This window comes from Condylura cristata, unplaced genomic scaffold, assembly GCF_000260355.1.
Source record: "Condylura cristata isolate star-nosed mole 26May11 unplaced genomic scaffold, ConCri1.0 scaffold00015, whole genome shotgun sequence".
NCBI classification, from domain to species: Eukaryota; Metazoa; Chordata; class Mammalia; order Eulipotyphla; family Talpidae; genus Condylura; species Condylura cristata.
This window is the reverse complement of record NW_004567116.1, coordinates 3,479,665-3,493,241: the sequence shown is the minus strand read 5'-3', so window position 1 is coordinate 3,493,241 and position 13,577 is coordinate 3,479,665. Positions and strand designations below refer to the sequence as shown.

General features: G+C 51.7%; 2 protein-coding genes across 2 annotated transcripts in view; both read right to left on the bottom strand.

Moving 5' to 3' along the window:
* Positions 1 to 62: 62 nt before the first annotated feature.
* On the bottom strand, positions 63 to 9,794 carry NXF1 (nuclear RNA export factor 1). The gene is made up of 21 exons (XM_004682704.2): positions 9,632 to 9,794; positions 7,997 to 8,180; positions 7,639 to 7,792; positions 6,941 to 7,024; positions 6,732 to 6,836; positions 6,545 to 6,625; positions 6,390 to 6,459; positions 6,161 to 6,249; positions 5,955 to 6,062; positions 5,663 to 5,772; positions 3,868 to 3,904; positions 3,294 to 3,362; positions 3,161 to 3,216; positions 2,919 to 3,026; positions 2,750 to 2,808; positions 2,530 to 2,645; positions 2,362 to 2,404; positions 1,730 to 1,802; positions 1,058 to 1,240; positions 519 to 579; positions 63 to 395 (listed from the first exon to the last, which is right to left on the bottom strand). Exons 1-21 carry the CDS (start codon positions 9,657 to 9,659, stop codon positions 357 to 359), a joined length of 1,857 nt encoding a protein of 618 aa, XP_004682761.1. The 5' UTR covers positions 9,660 to 9,794; the 3' UTR covers positions 63 to 356.
* A 1,242-nt stretch (positions 9,795 to 11,036) lies between these two features.
* Positions 11,037 to 13,577, bottom strand: part of STX5 (syntaxin 5) — a 12,853-nt gene continuing 10,312 nt past the window's right edge. The window contains exon 11 of the mRNA XM_004682702.2: positions 11,037 to 11,759. Coding sequence (XP_004682759.1) covers positions 11,600 to 11,759 — 160 coding nt within the window. The 3' untranslated portion in view covers positions 11,037 to 11,599. The remainder of the gene's footprint in view (positions 11,760 to 13,577) is intronic.

The window sequence follows — 13,577 nt, the reverse complement described above, 5'->3', positions numbered from 1 at the left end:
AGCGATGGAGCCCACAGCAGAGCAGAGGCTGGGCCAGAGTAATCCTTGAGCTGGACACAAAATACAATATCGCTCTTTATCTTAAAAAGTAGGAAGGGTTCTGGGGCTAAGTACACAAAGCACCTAAGTCCTTCGAGTTGTTTAGTGTCAGTTCTACAAAGTAAGCTTTGGGTTCCTGGCACCAGTGAGGCTCAATCCTCTGGAATCTCCCAGAAGGCAGGTGAGGAGAGGGATCCAGCAGCTCTCCCTCCTCGGTCACAGTCACAGGGTGGCCTCGGCCAGAGAGAAGACGACAAAGATGACAAGGAGACATCAATTTCCAAGCACTATTTACAGGGGCTACTTCTGGGGCACGATCACTTCATGAACGCCACTTCTGGGATCTTATCCTTGGCCTGGAGAAAAATGAAAACGTCAACAAAGCCAGGCAGTCTGAGGCCAGGAAATCCCAGCTTACCTGACCCCTGCTAAAAGCCCAGAGGGCAATGCCCTTTTGCCAATGTATTCCTAAACCTTACCTTGAGCAGAGTGAAGGCTTGGGCAGATCGAGTGTAGTCCCAGTTGTTGTCCTGAAGGCACCTGATTAGGTAAGAATGGGTGTGTCCATTAGAACTGAAAAGCCTGGGGCCTCCCTGGTAGCGTAGGAGTGAGTCTCAGCACTATCACTGTGATAGGCTTGAGTTCCATCACTGGCCAGGAAGCTAACCCACATGACACCGCAAACCCCTATCTCGCCTGTTGCTCCCCTCAGCAGTAAATCTGCCTGTTCTGCTCCCCACTCTGCCTCTGGTAAATCCTCTCATCCCCTGTACCTCTGGCACACACCCCAGTTCCACACATAAAGAAGCAAGATCTTAAAAGCAAGTAAAACACTAAAATGCAGTCCCCTGACCATCAAATGCTACTACAATTCTATCCCAAAGAAACAATCTTCCAGATGTCATACATTCTCATGCTATTAATACAGATGAACAACCCAGATGTTCAATTCATAAGCACTTACTCACTACCAGCTCTACTTCAGCTTACCCCATTCTTACACATGCCCAGCACTTACTTCTGGGACCACTCAAGGTTCATGCCAGACTGGGTAGAGAATGCCTGCAGCATTTCCTGCTGCTCTGGGGAGAGGGTGGGCACTGGGCTGGAGGAGGGCGTGGGTGCTGGCATGGCGAAGGCTCTCTGGATCTCATCAGGGCTGGCATTCCGCACGAACAGCTCGTCATTTACGATGCACAGCCTTGGGGACAGATGACAACTCACACAGCTGGACATGTAACCTCACCCTCCCAGCATCAGTCCTGTTCCCTGATGCTGACACTTCTCAACACTCAGATTCCTCTGACACCGCCGGGTGCCCCCTTCCTCTTAGCTAGCATCTCATGGCATTCACCTCCTTGCCCAAGGACGCTTTGTATGGGATTATCTACCAAATACATAAGCAAGACCCCCTTCTCCCAGAGAACCAAGAAACATGCTTTGCCCCTATTCATCTTCACAGTGAACACTGCTATGCCAACTTCCAGATGAAGAAACTTGTCCTCAGCTATAAGTGGGTGGAGTCAGGATGGAAACCCAGGCTGCCCAACTTCAGGGAGGCTCTTCATCAGCCAAGCCACTTCCTCTCACCTCCTTTTTCCTTTCTGAAACTTGGTACCGACCCCAAGGTCAGTCTACCCCCCCTCCTCCTGGCACAGCCAGTGCCTTGTGCTGTAAGTCTAACACTTGCCCCGAGTTGCTGGCAGGAACAGCGATGAAGGTCCGAGTGAAGGCTCGCAAGGAATCTCGAGATTTTCCATCCACTGCAATGACAAAAAGGCAAATGACCCTTTGACTTGTTCATGCTTTATCCTAACAGTGGTAAGTGTTAGGTGGTGGTAAGTGATGCAGAGAGCCCTAAGTGGGCCCGATCAGGATGACTACGTGGGTACAGGGGGCAGAGGAGGGTAAGTGCCAGGGCTCTGGGAGGACTGAACCCGACAGGGCAATAGTATGCCAATGCCAGGCCCTGCAACAAGCAATGTGGAAATCACTTAATCCACTCCCCACAGCACCCTAGGGTGTGGCTAGCGAGAACCCTCTTTCATAAATACAAAATCTGAGGCTTAGAGGTCATGGAGAGTGCCCAGAGAACCACAGTTGGGACTGAAGCTCAGACCTGCCTGACTCCAAAGTCTGTGTCCTCCTAATCCTCAGGCTTTTCCCAGATCCCAGACAGGAAAGACAGGTGGAGGGGATAGGCCAAACGAAGCTGACTCGGGGGTCAGAATGGTAGGAAGAGGTCAGCAAGAGAAGGTGGCTGGTAAGCTGAGAGTGCTGAGAAAGACACGAGCTGCAAACTCAGGAACGAAAGATTCTCACCTTCTTTGAAGACCCCACTGACTGAAAAACACAGCAGAGTGCTCTGGAAGAGAAGTGACATTGTCACCACGTGGCTCCCTCTGGAACCCAAACCCCTTACCTCTCCACCATCCCTTCTAGATTTCAAGCTGCTGTGGTGGTGGTGGGGGTGGGAGAGGAAGCACTTACCGTCTGAGCGCTTATGTCTACCACGAACGAATTGATGTCGTGCTGAGTTTTGGGCAGCTCATTGAGGAAGGCAACGACATTGAGGCGTGTGTGCTTCAGCAGCCGAAACCGCAGAGCTGCGGGCCGAGGAGAGGCCAAGGTCAGGGACTGCTGCGAACACCTGTGCTCTATCACTGGTTTCCTCCCACCCTATCCTGTTTTGTACATGTCTCACACTTACTAGGGTCTTTAAGCTTCTTCACATTCCTGCTATCTTTGAAGTATTCAGCCAAGTTGCTTCTGGAGAGGGAAGAGGCAGCATGGTCTGAGCAGCGAGGCCACTGGCAGGGGCTGGCCTGCACCGGTTCGGGTACTCTAGTTCTGCGCATGCTCTGTGATGTGATACTCACCGGGCGGGGTTCTGGGGGGTGAAAGGGATACTCAGGGAGCAGCAGGCCCCATCATGGTAAGCGTCCAGGAGACCCTGCCGGTCTCCCGAGTCATAAATTGTGTAGTACCTGCGAGAAAAACAGAAGGCAATGTCTGAGTCCTGTGGCCTGAACCAAGGGTCTTGCCAGTTCCCAAGCAGAGCCATATCCATGGGAGTCTGCTTTGCCTCTCTCCAGCCAGGGATTGGGGCCTGGGTACTTACTGCTGCAAGAAGTGCAGGACCAGATTCTTCAAATTCTCGGTTCCAAAATAGCTTCCCTGGGATCAAATAGGTATTAGGGCCATGTAACCAACACTCTCCTCCCATACACAAGTTCTAACTCTGCATCTCTCACCTTGCAGGGTGGTAACGTCGTGGGGGCTTCAACATCAAAGGCAATGGGTGGGGGTAACTCATGGCCGTCCTGCAGAAAGAAGTAAAAGTTGTCCATGTAGGCCAGAACAGAGGCTGGATAAACAAGCAGGAAGGAAGGCCAGTGAAGGGTCAGAGGTCAAATATAAAAGAGCCAGGAAAGTGGTCAGGAATCTCAACAGATGCCATATATCTGTTCTTGCTTGTAAGCACTTTTCTGGGAAGGACTTTAAAGTCTTTTAGTCAGAGTCTCAAAGGGTCCCATATCCCCCAAGTTAATGTTCATAAAGAACAACCCAAGACCCTGAGGTGGGAGATACCACATCCACTAAAAGAGAAAAGTAACAAGCCACGACAGGCCTGACCACCTCCCAGTGGCCCCCATGGCAAGCATCCTAGAAGCTCAGGACATCTGTCTTCTCAGGTCTCTGAAATTTGACTGTACTTCTGTGAAGATGCCACATAGGGAGTCAAAGCCCAGTCTATCCTCTTTAGTTACTAACATTTGTAAACTTGATTTTCTCGGTTGAAAAAAGAAGAAAAAGTTGTGAACTTACCAGGCGTAATAATTTGGGAAATCGTTCTCGAATGGCGCTGTCAAGAACGGGACAGAAGTGAGTGATGCTTCAGCGCCACCGTGCCTCCTGGCTGCTCTAGGAGCAAATATACCACACCCGAGGGACAGCCCAGTCTGTCCTGCTTGTCCTCACTCCTCCCCACCTCTGAACTTTGGGAGAAAAAGCCCCATCCCGACCTCACCCGGTCCAGAAACGCCTTGAAGACGGACTCTCTTGGCCTGCGCCCAAGCGCCACAGGAGCAGCGCTCCCAGCCCAGGCTTTAAGCCCAGGCTCTCCTTCCCCTCCCTGCCCCCCTTACCTTCCACCTACTCACCTGTGCAGCCCCGGGAGGAGGGAGTGGGGTGGGAGCCCAGGGGCTCCGCTGCCTCAACAGGGATCCATCAGTTCTGCCAGGTCTGGCCCAAGCCAAGACCAGGAGGACACACCATGGGTATGGCACAGGATGTGGGGGTAGGGAGGTGAGCAAGGTGGGCTCAGGAGGAAGAGAGCCAAGAACAGAGAGAAGGCACAGGAGAAGATGGCAGGAAGGAGCAGGCCAAAGGAGAGATGAGGCAAATACAGAGGAGTGGAGAGAAAAGGAAAGCGCAAAGGGAAAGCAAGAGAACTACAAGGCATGGAAGCGTTTAGAGAAAATGCAGAAAAAAGGGAAGTTGTCACCCGGACACAGCCCCTTCTGCCACCTGCCTCTTCCCTGGGCTCCAAGGCTTAAAAGGGGAACAAGTGCTTGTTGCAGCGAGAGCGGCTGTCGGCCAGGCCTCCATCTGCTCCCTGGGTTCCGGTCTGAGCTGGGTGTGGGAAGCGAAGCAGCCATGGGGGCAGGAGACTCCCCTCAGAAGGAGTAAGGGCTCAAGCCCCTGCCAAGTTGGGGGGGTGAGGGTCTGTGCCCCACCTCTGTTGGCCCCCAAGTTCTCTCCTGATGGCCCCTCTGCGACTGTGCCTGTCTTAGGTTGTTCCTTCCCTGAGGAATCTTACCCGTCTCTGGCTAACCAGCCATCCTCCGGGGCCAAACAGGGTGACGTGAGGTGTGCAAGTGAGGGAGGGGCAGTGCCCCCCAAGAGGGTCAGTTCTTTGTCTCCTTGGTAGCCTTTGCCCCCATGGCCTCCACACCCAAGACCTGCCTTGGGAACCCCTCGCCTGCTGGCGGGGCCCAGCTCTGGTCGTGATCTCAGGGAACCCAGGTTTCTCCTTCAAGGAGGGCCCGGCTCACAGCACTGGGTAAAGACAAACTTCGTGGCACCAGTGTCTGGGAGGTCTCAACCTCGATGTAGGTGGAAGGCCCAGGCAACAGCCTTGAGCAAGTGATCATGAAGAGAGGGGCCTTCTGGCAAACGGGCAAAGGAAGAAAGGCCCCTCTCAGGATGGCAGAGCTTTGTCAGCCCAGTAATACCAGATGTTCAGCACAAGGCAACTCCAGAGGTGAGGTGTATAGAGGATACTCCTGGTGACGTCAGGAAAGGAGAGATGCCCTTGCTGGAACAGGATAGGGAGGTTCTAGAAAAGGCTGTGTTCAGGGAGGAAGGAACAAGGCCAGAGTGCCAGCAGCAGGTAGTCAGGTAAGGAAAGACAGGAAAGGAAAGACAGGAAAGGAGACCTTGGGGGCAAAGTTGGGACACACGGACAGACAAAAGGGAGGAGCACGTGATCCTCCTAAAAGGACAGGTGGTTCCAGCTCAGGGCTGCACAGCTCCTGCAGACGGGCACTGGTCAGGGTGCATGAGCTAGCCTCCCAAGGGGTGAAGGTCCCCAGGAGGGGGGACAGAGGCCACAACTGACCTGATGTAGGTGGACTGGTCTCGGAAAGTGTCACACAGGGGGTTTCCATCGAGCCACAACTCTTCCAACTTCAGCCCTTTGATCTTGTCCAACTCCCGCTCGGACTTCAACTGCAAAGGATGGGGGTAAAGGCAGGAGAGGGAGGCCGGTGAAGAGAGGAAGCTAGGCTCCCATACACTAAGCCCCACTGCCTGCATCTGACACTGCATCCCTTGCCCCTTGGCACCTTGGCGCGAGCCCTCTTCTCACTCTGCGCACCCCAGCAAAAGCACACAGGGATCACCATTCTCACCTCGTTTCCAGAGAGGTTGAGGATCTTTAGGTTGGGTGCTTTCTGCACGATGCTAGACATGTCATCCAGCCTGTAGAGCTTGTTGTTGCTCAAGTTCAAGAACAACAGCTGTGGGGAGAATGAAGAGAAGATAGTGGCCACGAGGGAAGCAGAGACAAATCTGCCTCCTAAATCGGTCTTTAGGAGTGGAGGTACAGAGGACTCACCTCAGGGATGTTTTCTTCAATGATTTGCAGGGTAGCTGCCATACAACTTCTACGATTCAGGACAACATCGATGTTCTGAGCCACCAAGTCTTCAGGTAGCAGAAAAGAAGGAAAGGAAGCCTCAGAGGGCTGGCCAGGGCCAGCATGAATGCCAAGCCATCCCAAATGCTCCCTGCCTGGCAGATACCCTCCACCTTCACCCACCCACAGTGACCACCATCAGTCACACCTGGGTCTGAGCGGAAGGCCTTGAGGTCAAGCGCTTGTTGGGAGCCATCATAGCGTTTGCTCATGATCAGCTGCAGAGGGAAAGAAAGGTTGGAGTCACTGGACTGTGAGGACTGGTAGCACGATGTGGAAGCACGTTACCTGAGTGTGCCTCACCTTGAGCTGCTCTATTTGCTCTGGCTTTAGCTCGTTCTGTACAGTATGGGGTGGGGCAGAGGGGTTGATGAAGATAGATATCTGCAGGGGGACACAAGGCAGGGTAAACTCCAAGGACGCCAAGACCCAGGGCCTGCCCTGAGCATCAGCCCCCCCCCCCCAGCCAAGTCTGGCCCTTTACACACACCCTCCGGTTCTCCTGATCCACAATCTTATAGTTGACAGCCTTCAAGGCAGAGGCAGTACTAGCATCCGCAACAAAAAACTGGGCCCGTGTATTTTCATAGTGAAACTGCAAGAGGAAACAAGAGCGTTACACTTGGAGCCCAGAGTCGCGTGCCCAAATGGCCCTGTGCCCTCCCTCGTGGCTAGCCAGCCACTCAGGTCTTATCTTACCTCAATGGGGGTGAAGGGGACACTGCATTTGCTCTGAATCATGCTCAGGAGCCATGACTTATCATATTTTCTGCCATAAGGAATCTAGATGTGGAGAAAAGCAGGGAGTCACATGCAGTGATACATAAGACAGAACAACAGCAGGTCCAATCTAATGCTCCTTTTGTATCTTCTGCCCAGCTTCAAAAGATTTTCTAAATAAAGGACCAGTAAATGGTTTTCTAGTGCAGCCAGACATGGATTCCTTAACCTCCTTTTTGCCCACTTACACTTTTTTTAAAATTTTTATAGTAGTTTATTTTTACATCAGTTTGTACATTATTTTTTTCCCATCTCAATTGTAATCCCCACGGGTTTCCCATCACTTACACTTCTTATTCTTCAAAAGAGTCACATTGTTAGATTCTATCTAAAAGTCCTGTCCTTTAGAAAACTCTAGGGGACCCAACCCCCACACTCAGCCTGAGTCAAATGGAGACAGCCAGGAGTTACTCCACCCCACACAGACATCACACTTCCCTTCAGATGAACTCCTCATCCTACCTGTCTCCCTCTGCGGCTCTTGGCCTGCTCTGAGGTGTTCTGAGATAACAGTTCTTAGGAGAAAGGATGGATGTCTCATTGTGGAGTGAAAGTAAACCCTTGGCTCTGAGACCAGCCCCTAGCTCCTAGCACCACCTACTTCCCAACATACTCACTGTAATCTTAAACCAGTTCTTTGCAGTCCCATCCTGGCTGGTGCCAGCCCCTCCTCTGTCCAGAGGTCTGTCTCGCGGCCTCAGGGTGACATGAATGCGGTCTCGATCATAACAGGTCTCACCCCGACGGTTGGTTCGGGTGGCATAAGGGTTGCTGTGAAGATGCAGAGAAGGAAACGTCCATAACGCTTCTCAGAGGCCTTCTTGCACCATCATCAGCAGAGCTCAGGCTACTACCCAGCTGTGAGGTTGATCCTGGCATGTCTCATGCTCCCAGGTAGAACCGAAGTAACAGGAACAGTAAGAGGACTACAGAAATGCTTGTTCCTAGATTCAAACCAGACCAACTGTCACTTACTATCGTACTCGGGGGCCATCCTGGGGATCAGTCATTGCCACATCCCTGTCGTCATCCTCAAGGCGGGAAGACCGAATGCCAGAACCTCCTCTGCCAGACCGACGGTTTCCCTCCCCATACTTCCATCGAAAAGGACCCCGGCCTTTCTTCCTTCTTTGGGGGAAACTAACACGGTCATCATGCTCTAGAATTGGAAAGAGAACGCAAATTAGAAAATATCTCACTGTTTCAGAGGCTCCCTGTGGCGGCCCCAATACCCAGCAACCTGTACTGTCAAATGAAGTAACAGAGATCACCTCAAGGCGAGCTCTTCTGCCAGTCCAAAGAACCCTCTCTCTGGGATGGCAGTATCAAGGCAAAACGCGTAAGATTTTGAAAACTGAAGCAAAAAAGCTAGAACCACCGAGGGTAGAAGCAGAATGCAAATGTCAGTGACACAAAATTGTAACTGGACATAAACTGGATTCTCATAAAGTCACATGGATGTGTTTTCTCTCAGCCTTCCAAATCTACTTAGTCCTCCTCAAATTCTGGGAGGTGACCTCTCTCACATCTAAAGCCAACAACGATAAGCTCAGCTTTCAGTAAACAATACTTCCACTAATAACAAAACTGTTAGCAATAAATGACTCATTAAAGACTTCTAACATCTTAGATCGCAGCTCCAAAGTTTTGGGAGTGAGCTTTTCTTGTTTCTTTAGCCCAAAAGCTCTGTGGTCTCCAAAGACAACTTCTAGATGCAGGTGCTAGTAGCAGCTAGGTTGCTTATACAGAGCGGGAGAATGTTCTCCTATATGATCTTCTGAGTTCTGGTCTGTAAGAAGTTTCTTTTAAAAAGGTCCATGGCACTCCCCAAATGATTTGCTTAACCCCTAGAACTCAACAATAATAAATTACAAGAAATGACCCCAGTAAAAACAAACAAATGAGTAAAAGGTGGGGCTAATATTCCTGAACTTTCTCCAGGGCCACGCACTCTGCTGCAGATACTTGATATGAATGCTCCCATTTTAACACACACAAACTTAGCAAGTAGATACTGTTACTACCTTTATTAAGGGAGTGGAAAACCAGGTCGAGACTTTCACTCCCTCAAGCTTGAAATAACCGACTCAATTAAAACCTCGGTTGTCAAGTTCTTCTAAGTCACTACTCTGGACTTACAACCTGGTGTGGTGTAGTGTTCCAGCTAGACTTCCCGTGTACATCTAAAATTTTAAGACACAGCCCCAAGGAGGGAGGCGAGTGCAAGATCCACCGGACACGGTAGAAAATAGGGCACAGGCGGTCCACGAGCAAGGCACTGACTCACATGAAAGAGTCTAGTCGCCACACTGAACTGACAGGCGTCAACCACTCACAAAGTTCAAAGGAACCTCATCACCCCATGGCCAAACCACCCGCTCCGAGCCACAGGTTCTCGAAACGCCCGGATTCCCGAGTCAACAGCCCGGGCGCCCATCCTCGAGTGTCAGGCACCACCAGGTAGCCTCGCCCCCCACGGCCCGCGCCACTGCCTCTCCCCGCGGACACTGGGCCCCTCGCGGCCTCACGCTCCGGGGCTGCGGCCTAGGCCGGCGCCGCCCACCCAGGGCCCAGATCGCCCATCTCCCCGACCCGCGGCCGGACACTGACCGTTGTACGACTTCCCCTCGTCCGCCATGGCACAACGAGAAGCAAGGGCGGGCTCAAGCGCGGGCGCAGATGCCGCCAAACGTCCGAACGCCCAAGCGCTCAGGACCCAAGCGCCCCTACGCCCGGCGCCGCCGCATTTACTCCGCGAAGCACGTCGCGCCCCTGACGTCTCCAAGGTGTGGGTGGTGCCGCCGGAGTAGTGCAGCCGGGGCGCGCGTGCGCACTCGGAGAGCGGGCGCCTGGGGGCGGGGCCGGCTTCGACACGCCCTGCCCACCGCTTGAGTCCCCGCTCAAGCCCCGCCCCGGCTTAGCTTTCCGGGATACACCGCGCTTCCAGTTTGTGCTGGAGCCCAAGGGAGGCTGCCAAGGCGGAAGCCCAGTACTTGGTTAGGAGGAGCGGGCACGAAGGCCTCGGAATGGGAATGACCGCTCAGACGCAGGGCAGAATCCAGGCAGTTACTCAGCTCAGCCTCCGGCCTGCAGCAAGTCTCTGCCTGTTTCCTGCCTAGGAAAGCTCTGGAGAGCCGGGACCTTACTTAATTCAGTTTTTGTTTTTTTTTTTCCCTGTGCCTGGCGTTGTACTATGCCTGGCAAATGCCGAGAAGTCAAGTATCTGTTAAATGGATTTGCATCTTATGCAAGAGCTGCCTGGATCACACGAGGGACTGCACTGTTAGGCTTTGGGCCAGCAACTGTCTCCACAATCCTCCCTACCCAGGTGGATGTGCCATGAAGGTACACACCCTGTCATCGGGCAGTGGGGGTTCTAGGGAGAGCTGCCTAGGCCAGGGGAAGAGAAATATTAAAATGTCAGCTAAGACCCTCTCAGAAAACCAGGGCCAGCCCAGTGTATGGGGATTGTTTTCATAGCTTGAGTTTCCTCTGGGATGAGGTGGGGGTACACAAGTGACCTCAGGATGCTGTAGCTGTGGGTCCTGGTCAGGACTAATGAAGCACACATTAGCCTCACTGGAGAGAGGGCATCCACGCAAGGCCTCTCCATGCTCTTCTGACTGTCTTGGCTTTGTTGAGGCAGTTGGAGACCAAGTCTCTCTAGGGAGGCAGGAACAAATTCTTCATTCCACTTTCCACTCCTGACAAAGCTCCTGCCTCACCCAGCTGCAGAAAAAACGTGGGCCAGCTTGTTGGAGGATGAAAGAAATGCAGCTCACCTGGAGATGCTCCTGGATGATACCACCAGTCAGGGCCCCATCTCCACTGTGTGGAGGGAAGGTGTTGCTGCCCTTGGCCATCCCTTGCCTGCAGGTGGCGCTGTGTGGAGCCTGAAGTTTGGCCCCTCAGGACACTGGGCGAACCCTTTCCCTTCAGGTACCAGGCAGTGGCCTCACTCCATTAGGTGCCTAGGCCCTTCGACGCTCCCACCCAAAAATGACAACATGGCTAGTGAGGCTGACAGTCTTGCTGTAATTGGGAGAAAATGGGCTGCAGCGCATTTGGCAGGTTGAGAGTCACCAGCAGCCAATGTCACGGTTGTGCAGGCACCTGCCTCATGTGGCAGAGAGAGGAAGAGATCAAATCCTAACCCAGATGGGAAAGTTGGTCCCTGGGGCAGTTTTACTTCCTCTCCTCACTCTCAGGAAGGTGAGGAAGGGCATCATCTCCCCCCAACTGCCAAAGTTTCCTTTGGGAATGCCTGGGTAGGGGTCATAAAATCTCCTAGTGGAGACAACCTTCTCCACCGACCTCCAGCTGGCCCCTGCTCTCTTCCAGCCACTTCACAGCAGAGTCCAAATCCAGAACCATGTGTTTCATGGGCCTGAGGGTGGTGAGGGAGAATGGGTGACCAGAGGCAAAGGATGGGGGATCAAGGGCAGTGGCCATTCTTAGCAGTTCCAGGGACACAGGGCCTTTCTCCAAGCACCCTGCACAGGCTCAGTGGCAGCTCTGGCTACCTGCCCTCCCAGGAGGGTTGCAAACCCCCACCGAGTGGCTCAGAGTGGAGAAGGTTCAGGCAAGGAAGACCACAAAGATGATGAAGAAGACAATGAGGATGAGGAAGATTTTGATCATGAGCCACCGGTTGGAAGTGACCGACTGGAAGTACTTGAGGATCTCTGAATGCGCAGCATCAACATCCAGCTGGGCTCCCAGCACATTCTCATCGATCCTGGGTAGAGGGTGGGAAGGAGAAAAAAAAAAACACACTGGAGTGAAAAGAATGTTGCTGAAATGTACCTACTGACACAGAAATAGTCAGTGTGGTAGTAGAAATGTCTCTATATAAGGGCCTCCCTGATGGCTCAAGGGGTTAAAGTCTCAGCACTACCAAGTCTCACCAGCTACTGCAGCACGAGTTCAATCCCAGGGAGCTGACCCACATGACACAGTAGACCTCTCCTATCTCCCCACTGCTCCCCTCAGCAATGGACTTTATTATCTGTCTGTTTTTTTTTTTTTAATTTTATTTATTTATGCATACAGAACTGGGGTTAGACAGAGTGGAGGACAGAAAAGGCAGATCACCGAAGCACACTGCTGAGGGTGCTGAGCAGCGGGCGAGACAGAAATCTGCTGCGCCATGTGGTCACCTCAAGAGCCAGGGATTGAACTTGCACTGAAGCAGCTGTGGCTCGCTTGCAGTGCTGTGCTTTAACCTACTGCGCCACCAGGGAGGGCCAGATCTGCCTGTTCTGCTCCTCACTCTGTTTCTGATGAATCATCTCACCTCCCTCACCCCTGCATCTCTGTTCTTGGATGCATAAGTAAATCTTTTAAATAAAGTTTACATATAAAAAAAAAAGTTTACATATACATGACCACATTTTTGTGTAACTTGGTTGTGTACAGAAGCATTCTGGAAGGGCATCACAAAGAAGCTTTTGGCTCTGGTTTAAAATTAGCTTTTAGCTATGACCCTAAACCAATCATTTTATCTCAAATCTCATTCTCTTCAACTGCAAGGAAAGGAAAAATGAGTTAAGAGAAGCCCGACTTACATGGTTTTTTGTCAGTCTTAAAGGAGCTAACAATATCAAGCATGCAATCCATACCAAAGCCCTCAAAACAATTCTATTATATGATTTTGCTCATCAGTACTTACTGGCTTTTTTCTAATAGCTAAATATTGTGTTGGTAATAAAGGAGATAAGGTCCACAATTATAGTCAGGAAGTCCTGTTTCTGAGTGAGACAGGAAGAAAGACTAATGATGTGGATAAGATGTGAGGAGATAAGTCCTCTATTAGAACATGTCTCTCTAGGGCCTAGAAAAGAATTCAGGAGAAGGATAATCTCTCAAGAGATGGCTAAGGAAAGTAAATTCTTTCCTGGACAACCTGTACCTGGAATCCTAAATGTCAAAAAAACAAACCCTAGTCTTGGTAGGGGAAATTCTTGGAAGCAGAGACTTTTTCCAGCTATGAGCACAAAAAATTGGCAGAGCCTGGCCATCCAGTTAGAAAATAAGAGAAGGGACCTCCCTGGTAGCACAAAGGGCTAGATCTCAACATTATGAAGCTGTCCACAGCTACTGTAGCATGAGTTCTATTCCCGACCAGGGAGCTGACCCACATGGCACAGCAGAACTCTCCTGTCTCAACTGCTGCTCCCCTAGCAGTATATTTCAGTAGATTTGCCTGTTCTGCACCCCCCTGTCTCTGGTGAATCCACCCCCCCCCCACATCCCCCCCCCCTGCCCCATACACACACCTCTGGCCTACACTTCAACTTTTCTAGAGAAAGAGAAAAGAGGAGGAAAGGCTGGGTCAGTGGCTAGAGCTGAGAAGATGGTCATGAGGGCTCCAGGTTGACCTCATTCAAGTGCGGAGTCTGGACCAGACATGACTTCCTGTTTATGCTGGGGAGACTGACTGAAGTATCAGGCTTCCTAGCTTTCAGCTATTATGAGATTTTACTTTATTTATTTATGCATACAGAACTTGGGTACAAGGCAGTGGTGCAGGGGCGATGAGAGGATTCACCAGACA

Bases quoted from the DNA above. Each gene is read 5' to 3' on its own strand.
- NXF1 (XM_004682704.2), bottom strand. From the start codon at position 9,659: ATGGCGGACGAGGGGAAGTCGTACAACG. The intron at 7,793-7,996 runs GTAAGTGACAGT...GCATCTTCACAG, and splicing joins GATGGCCCCCGAGTACGATA to CAACCCTTATGCCACCCGAA. The intron at 6,837-6,940 runs GTAAGATAAGAC...TTCCTCTTGCAG, and splicing joins TCCCCTTCACCCCCATTGAG to TTTCACTATGAAAATACACG.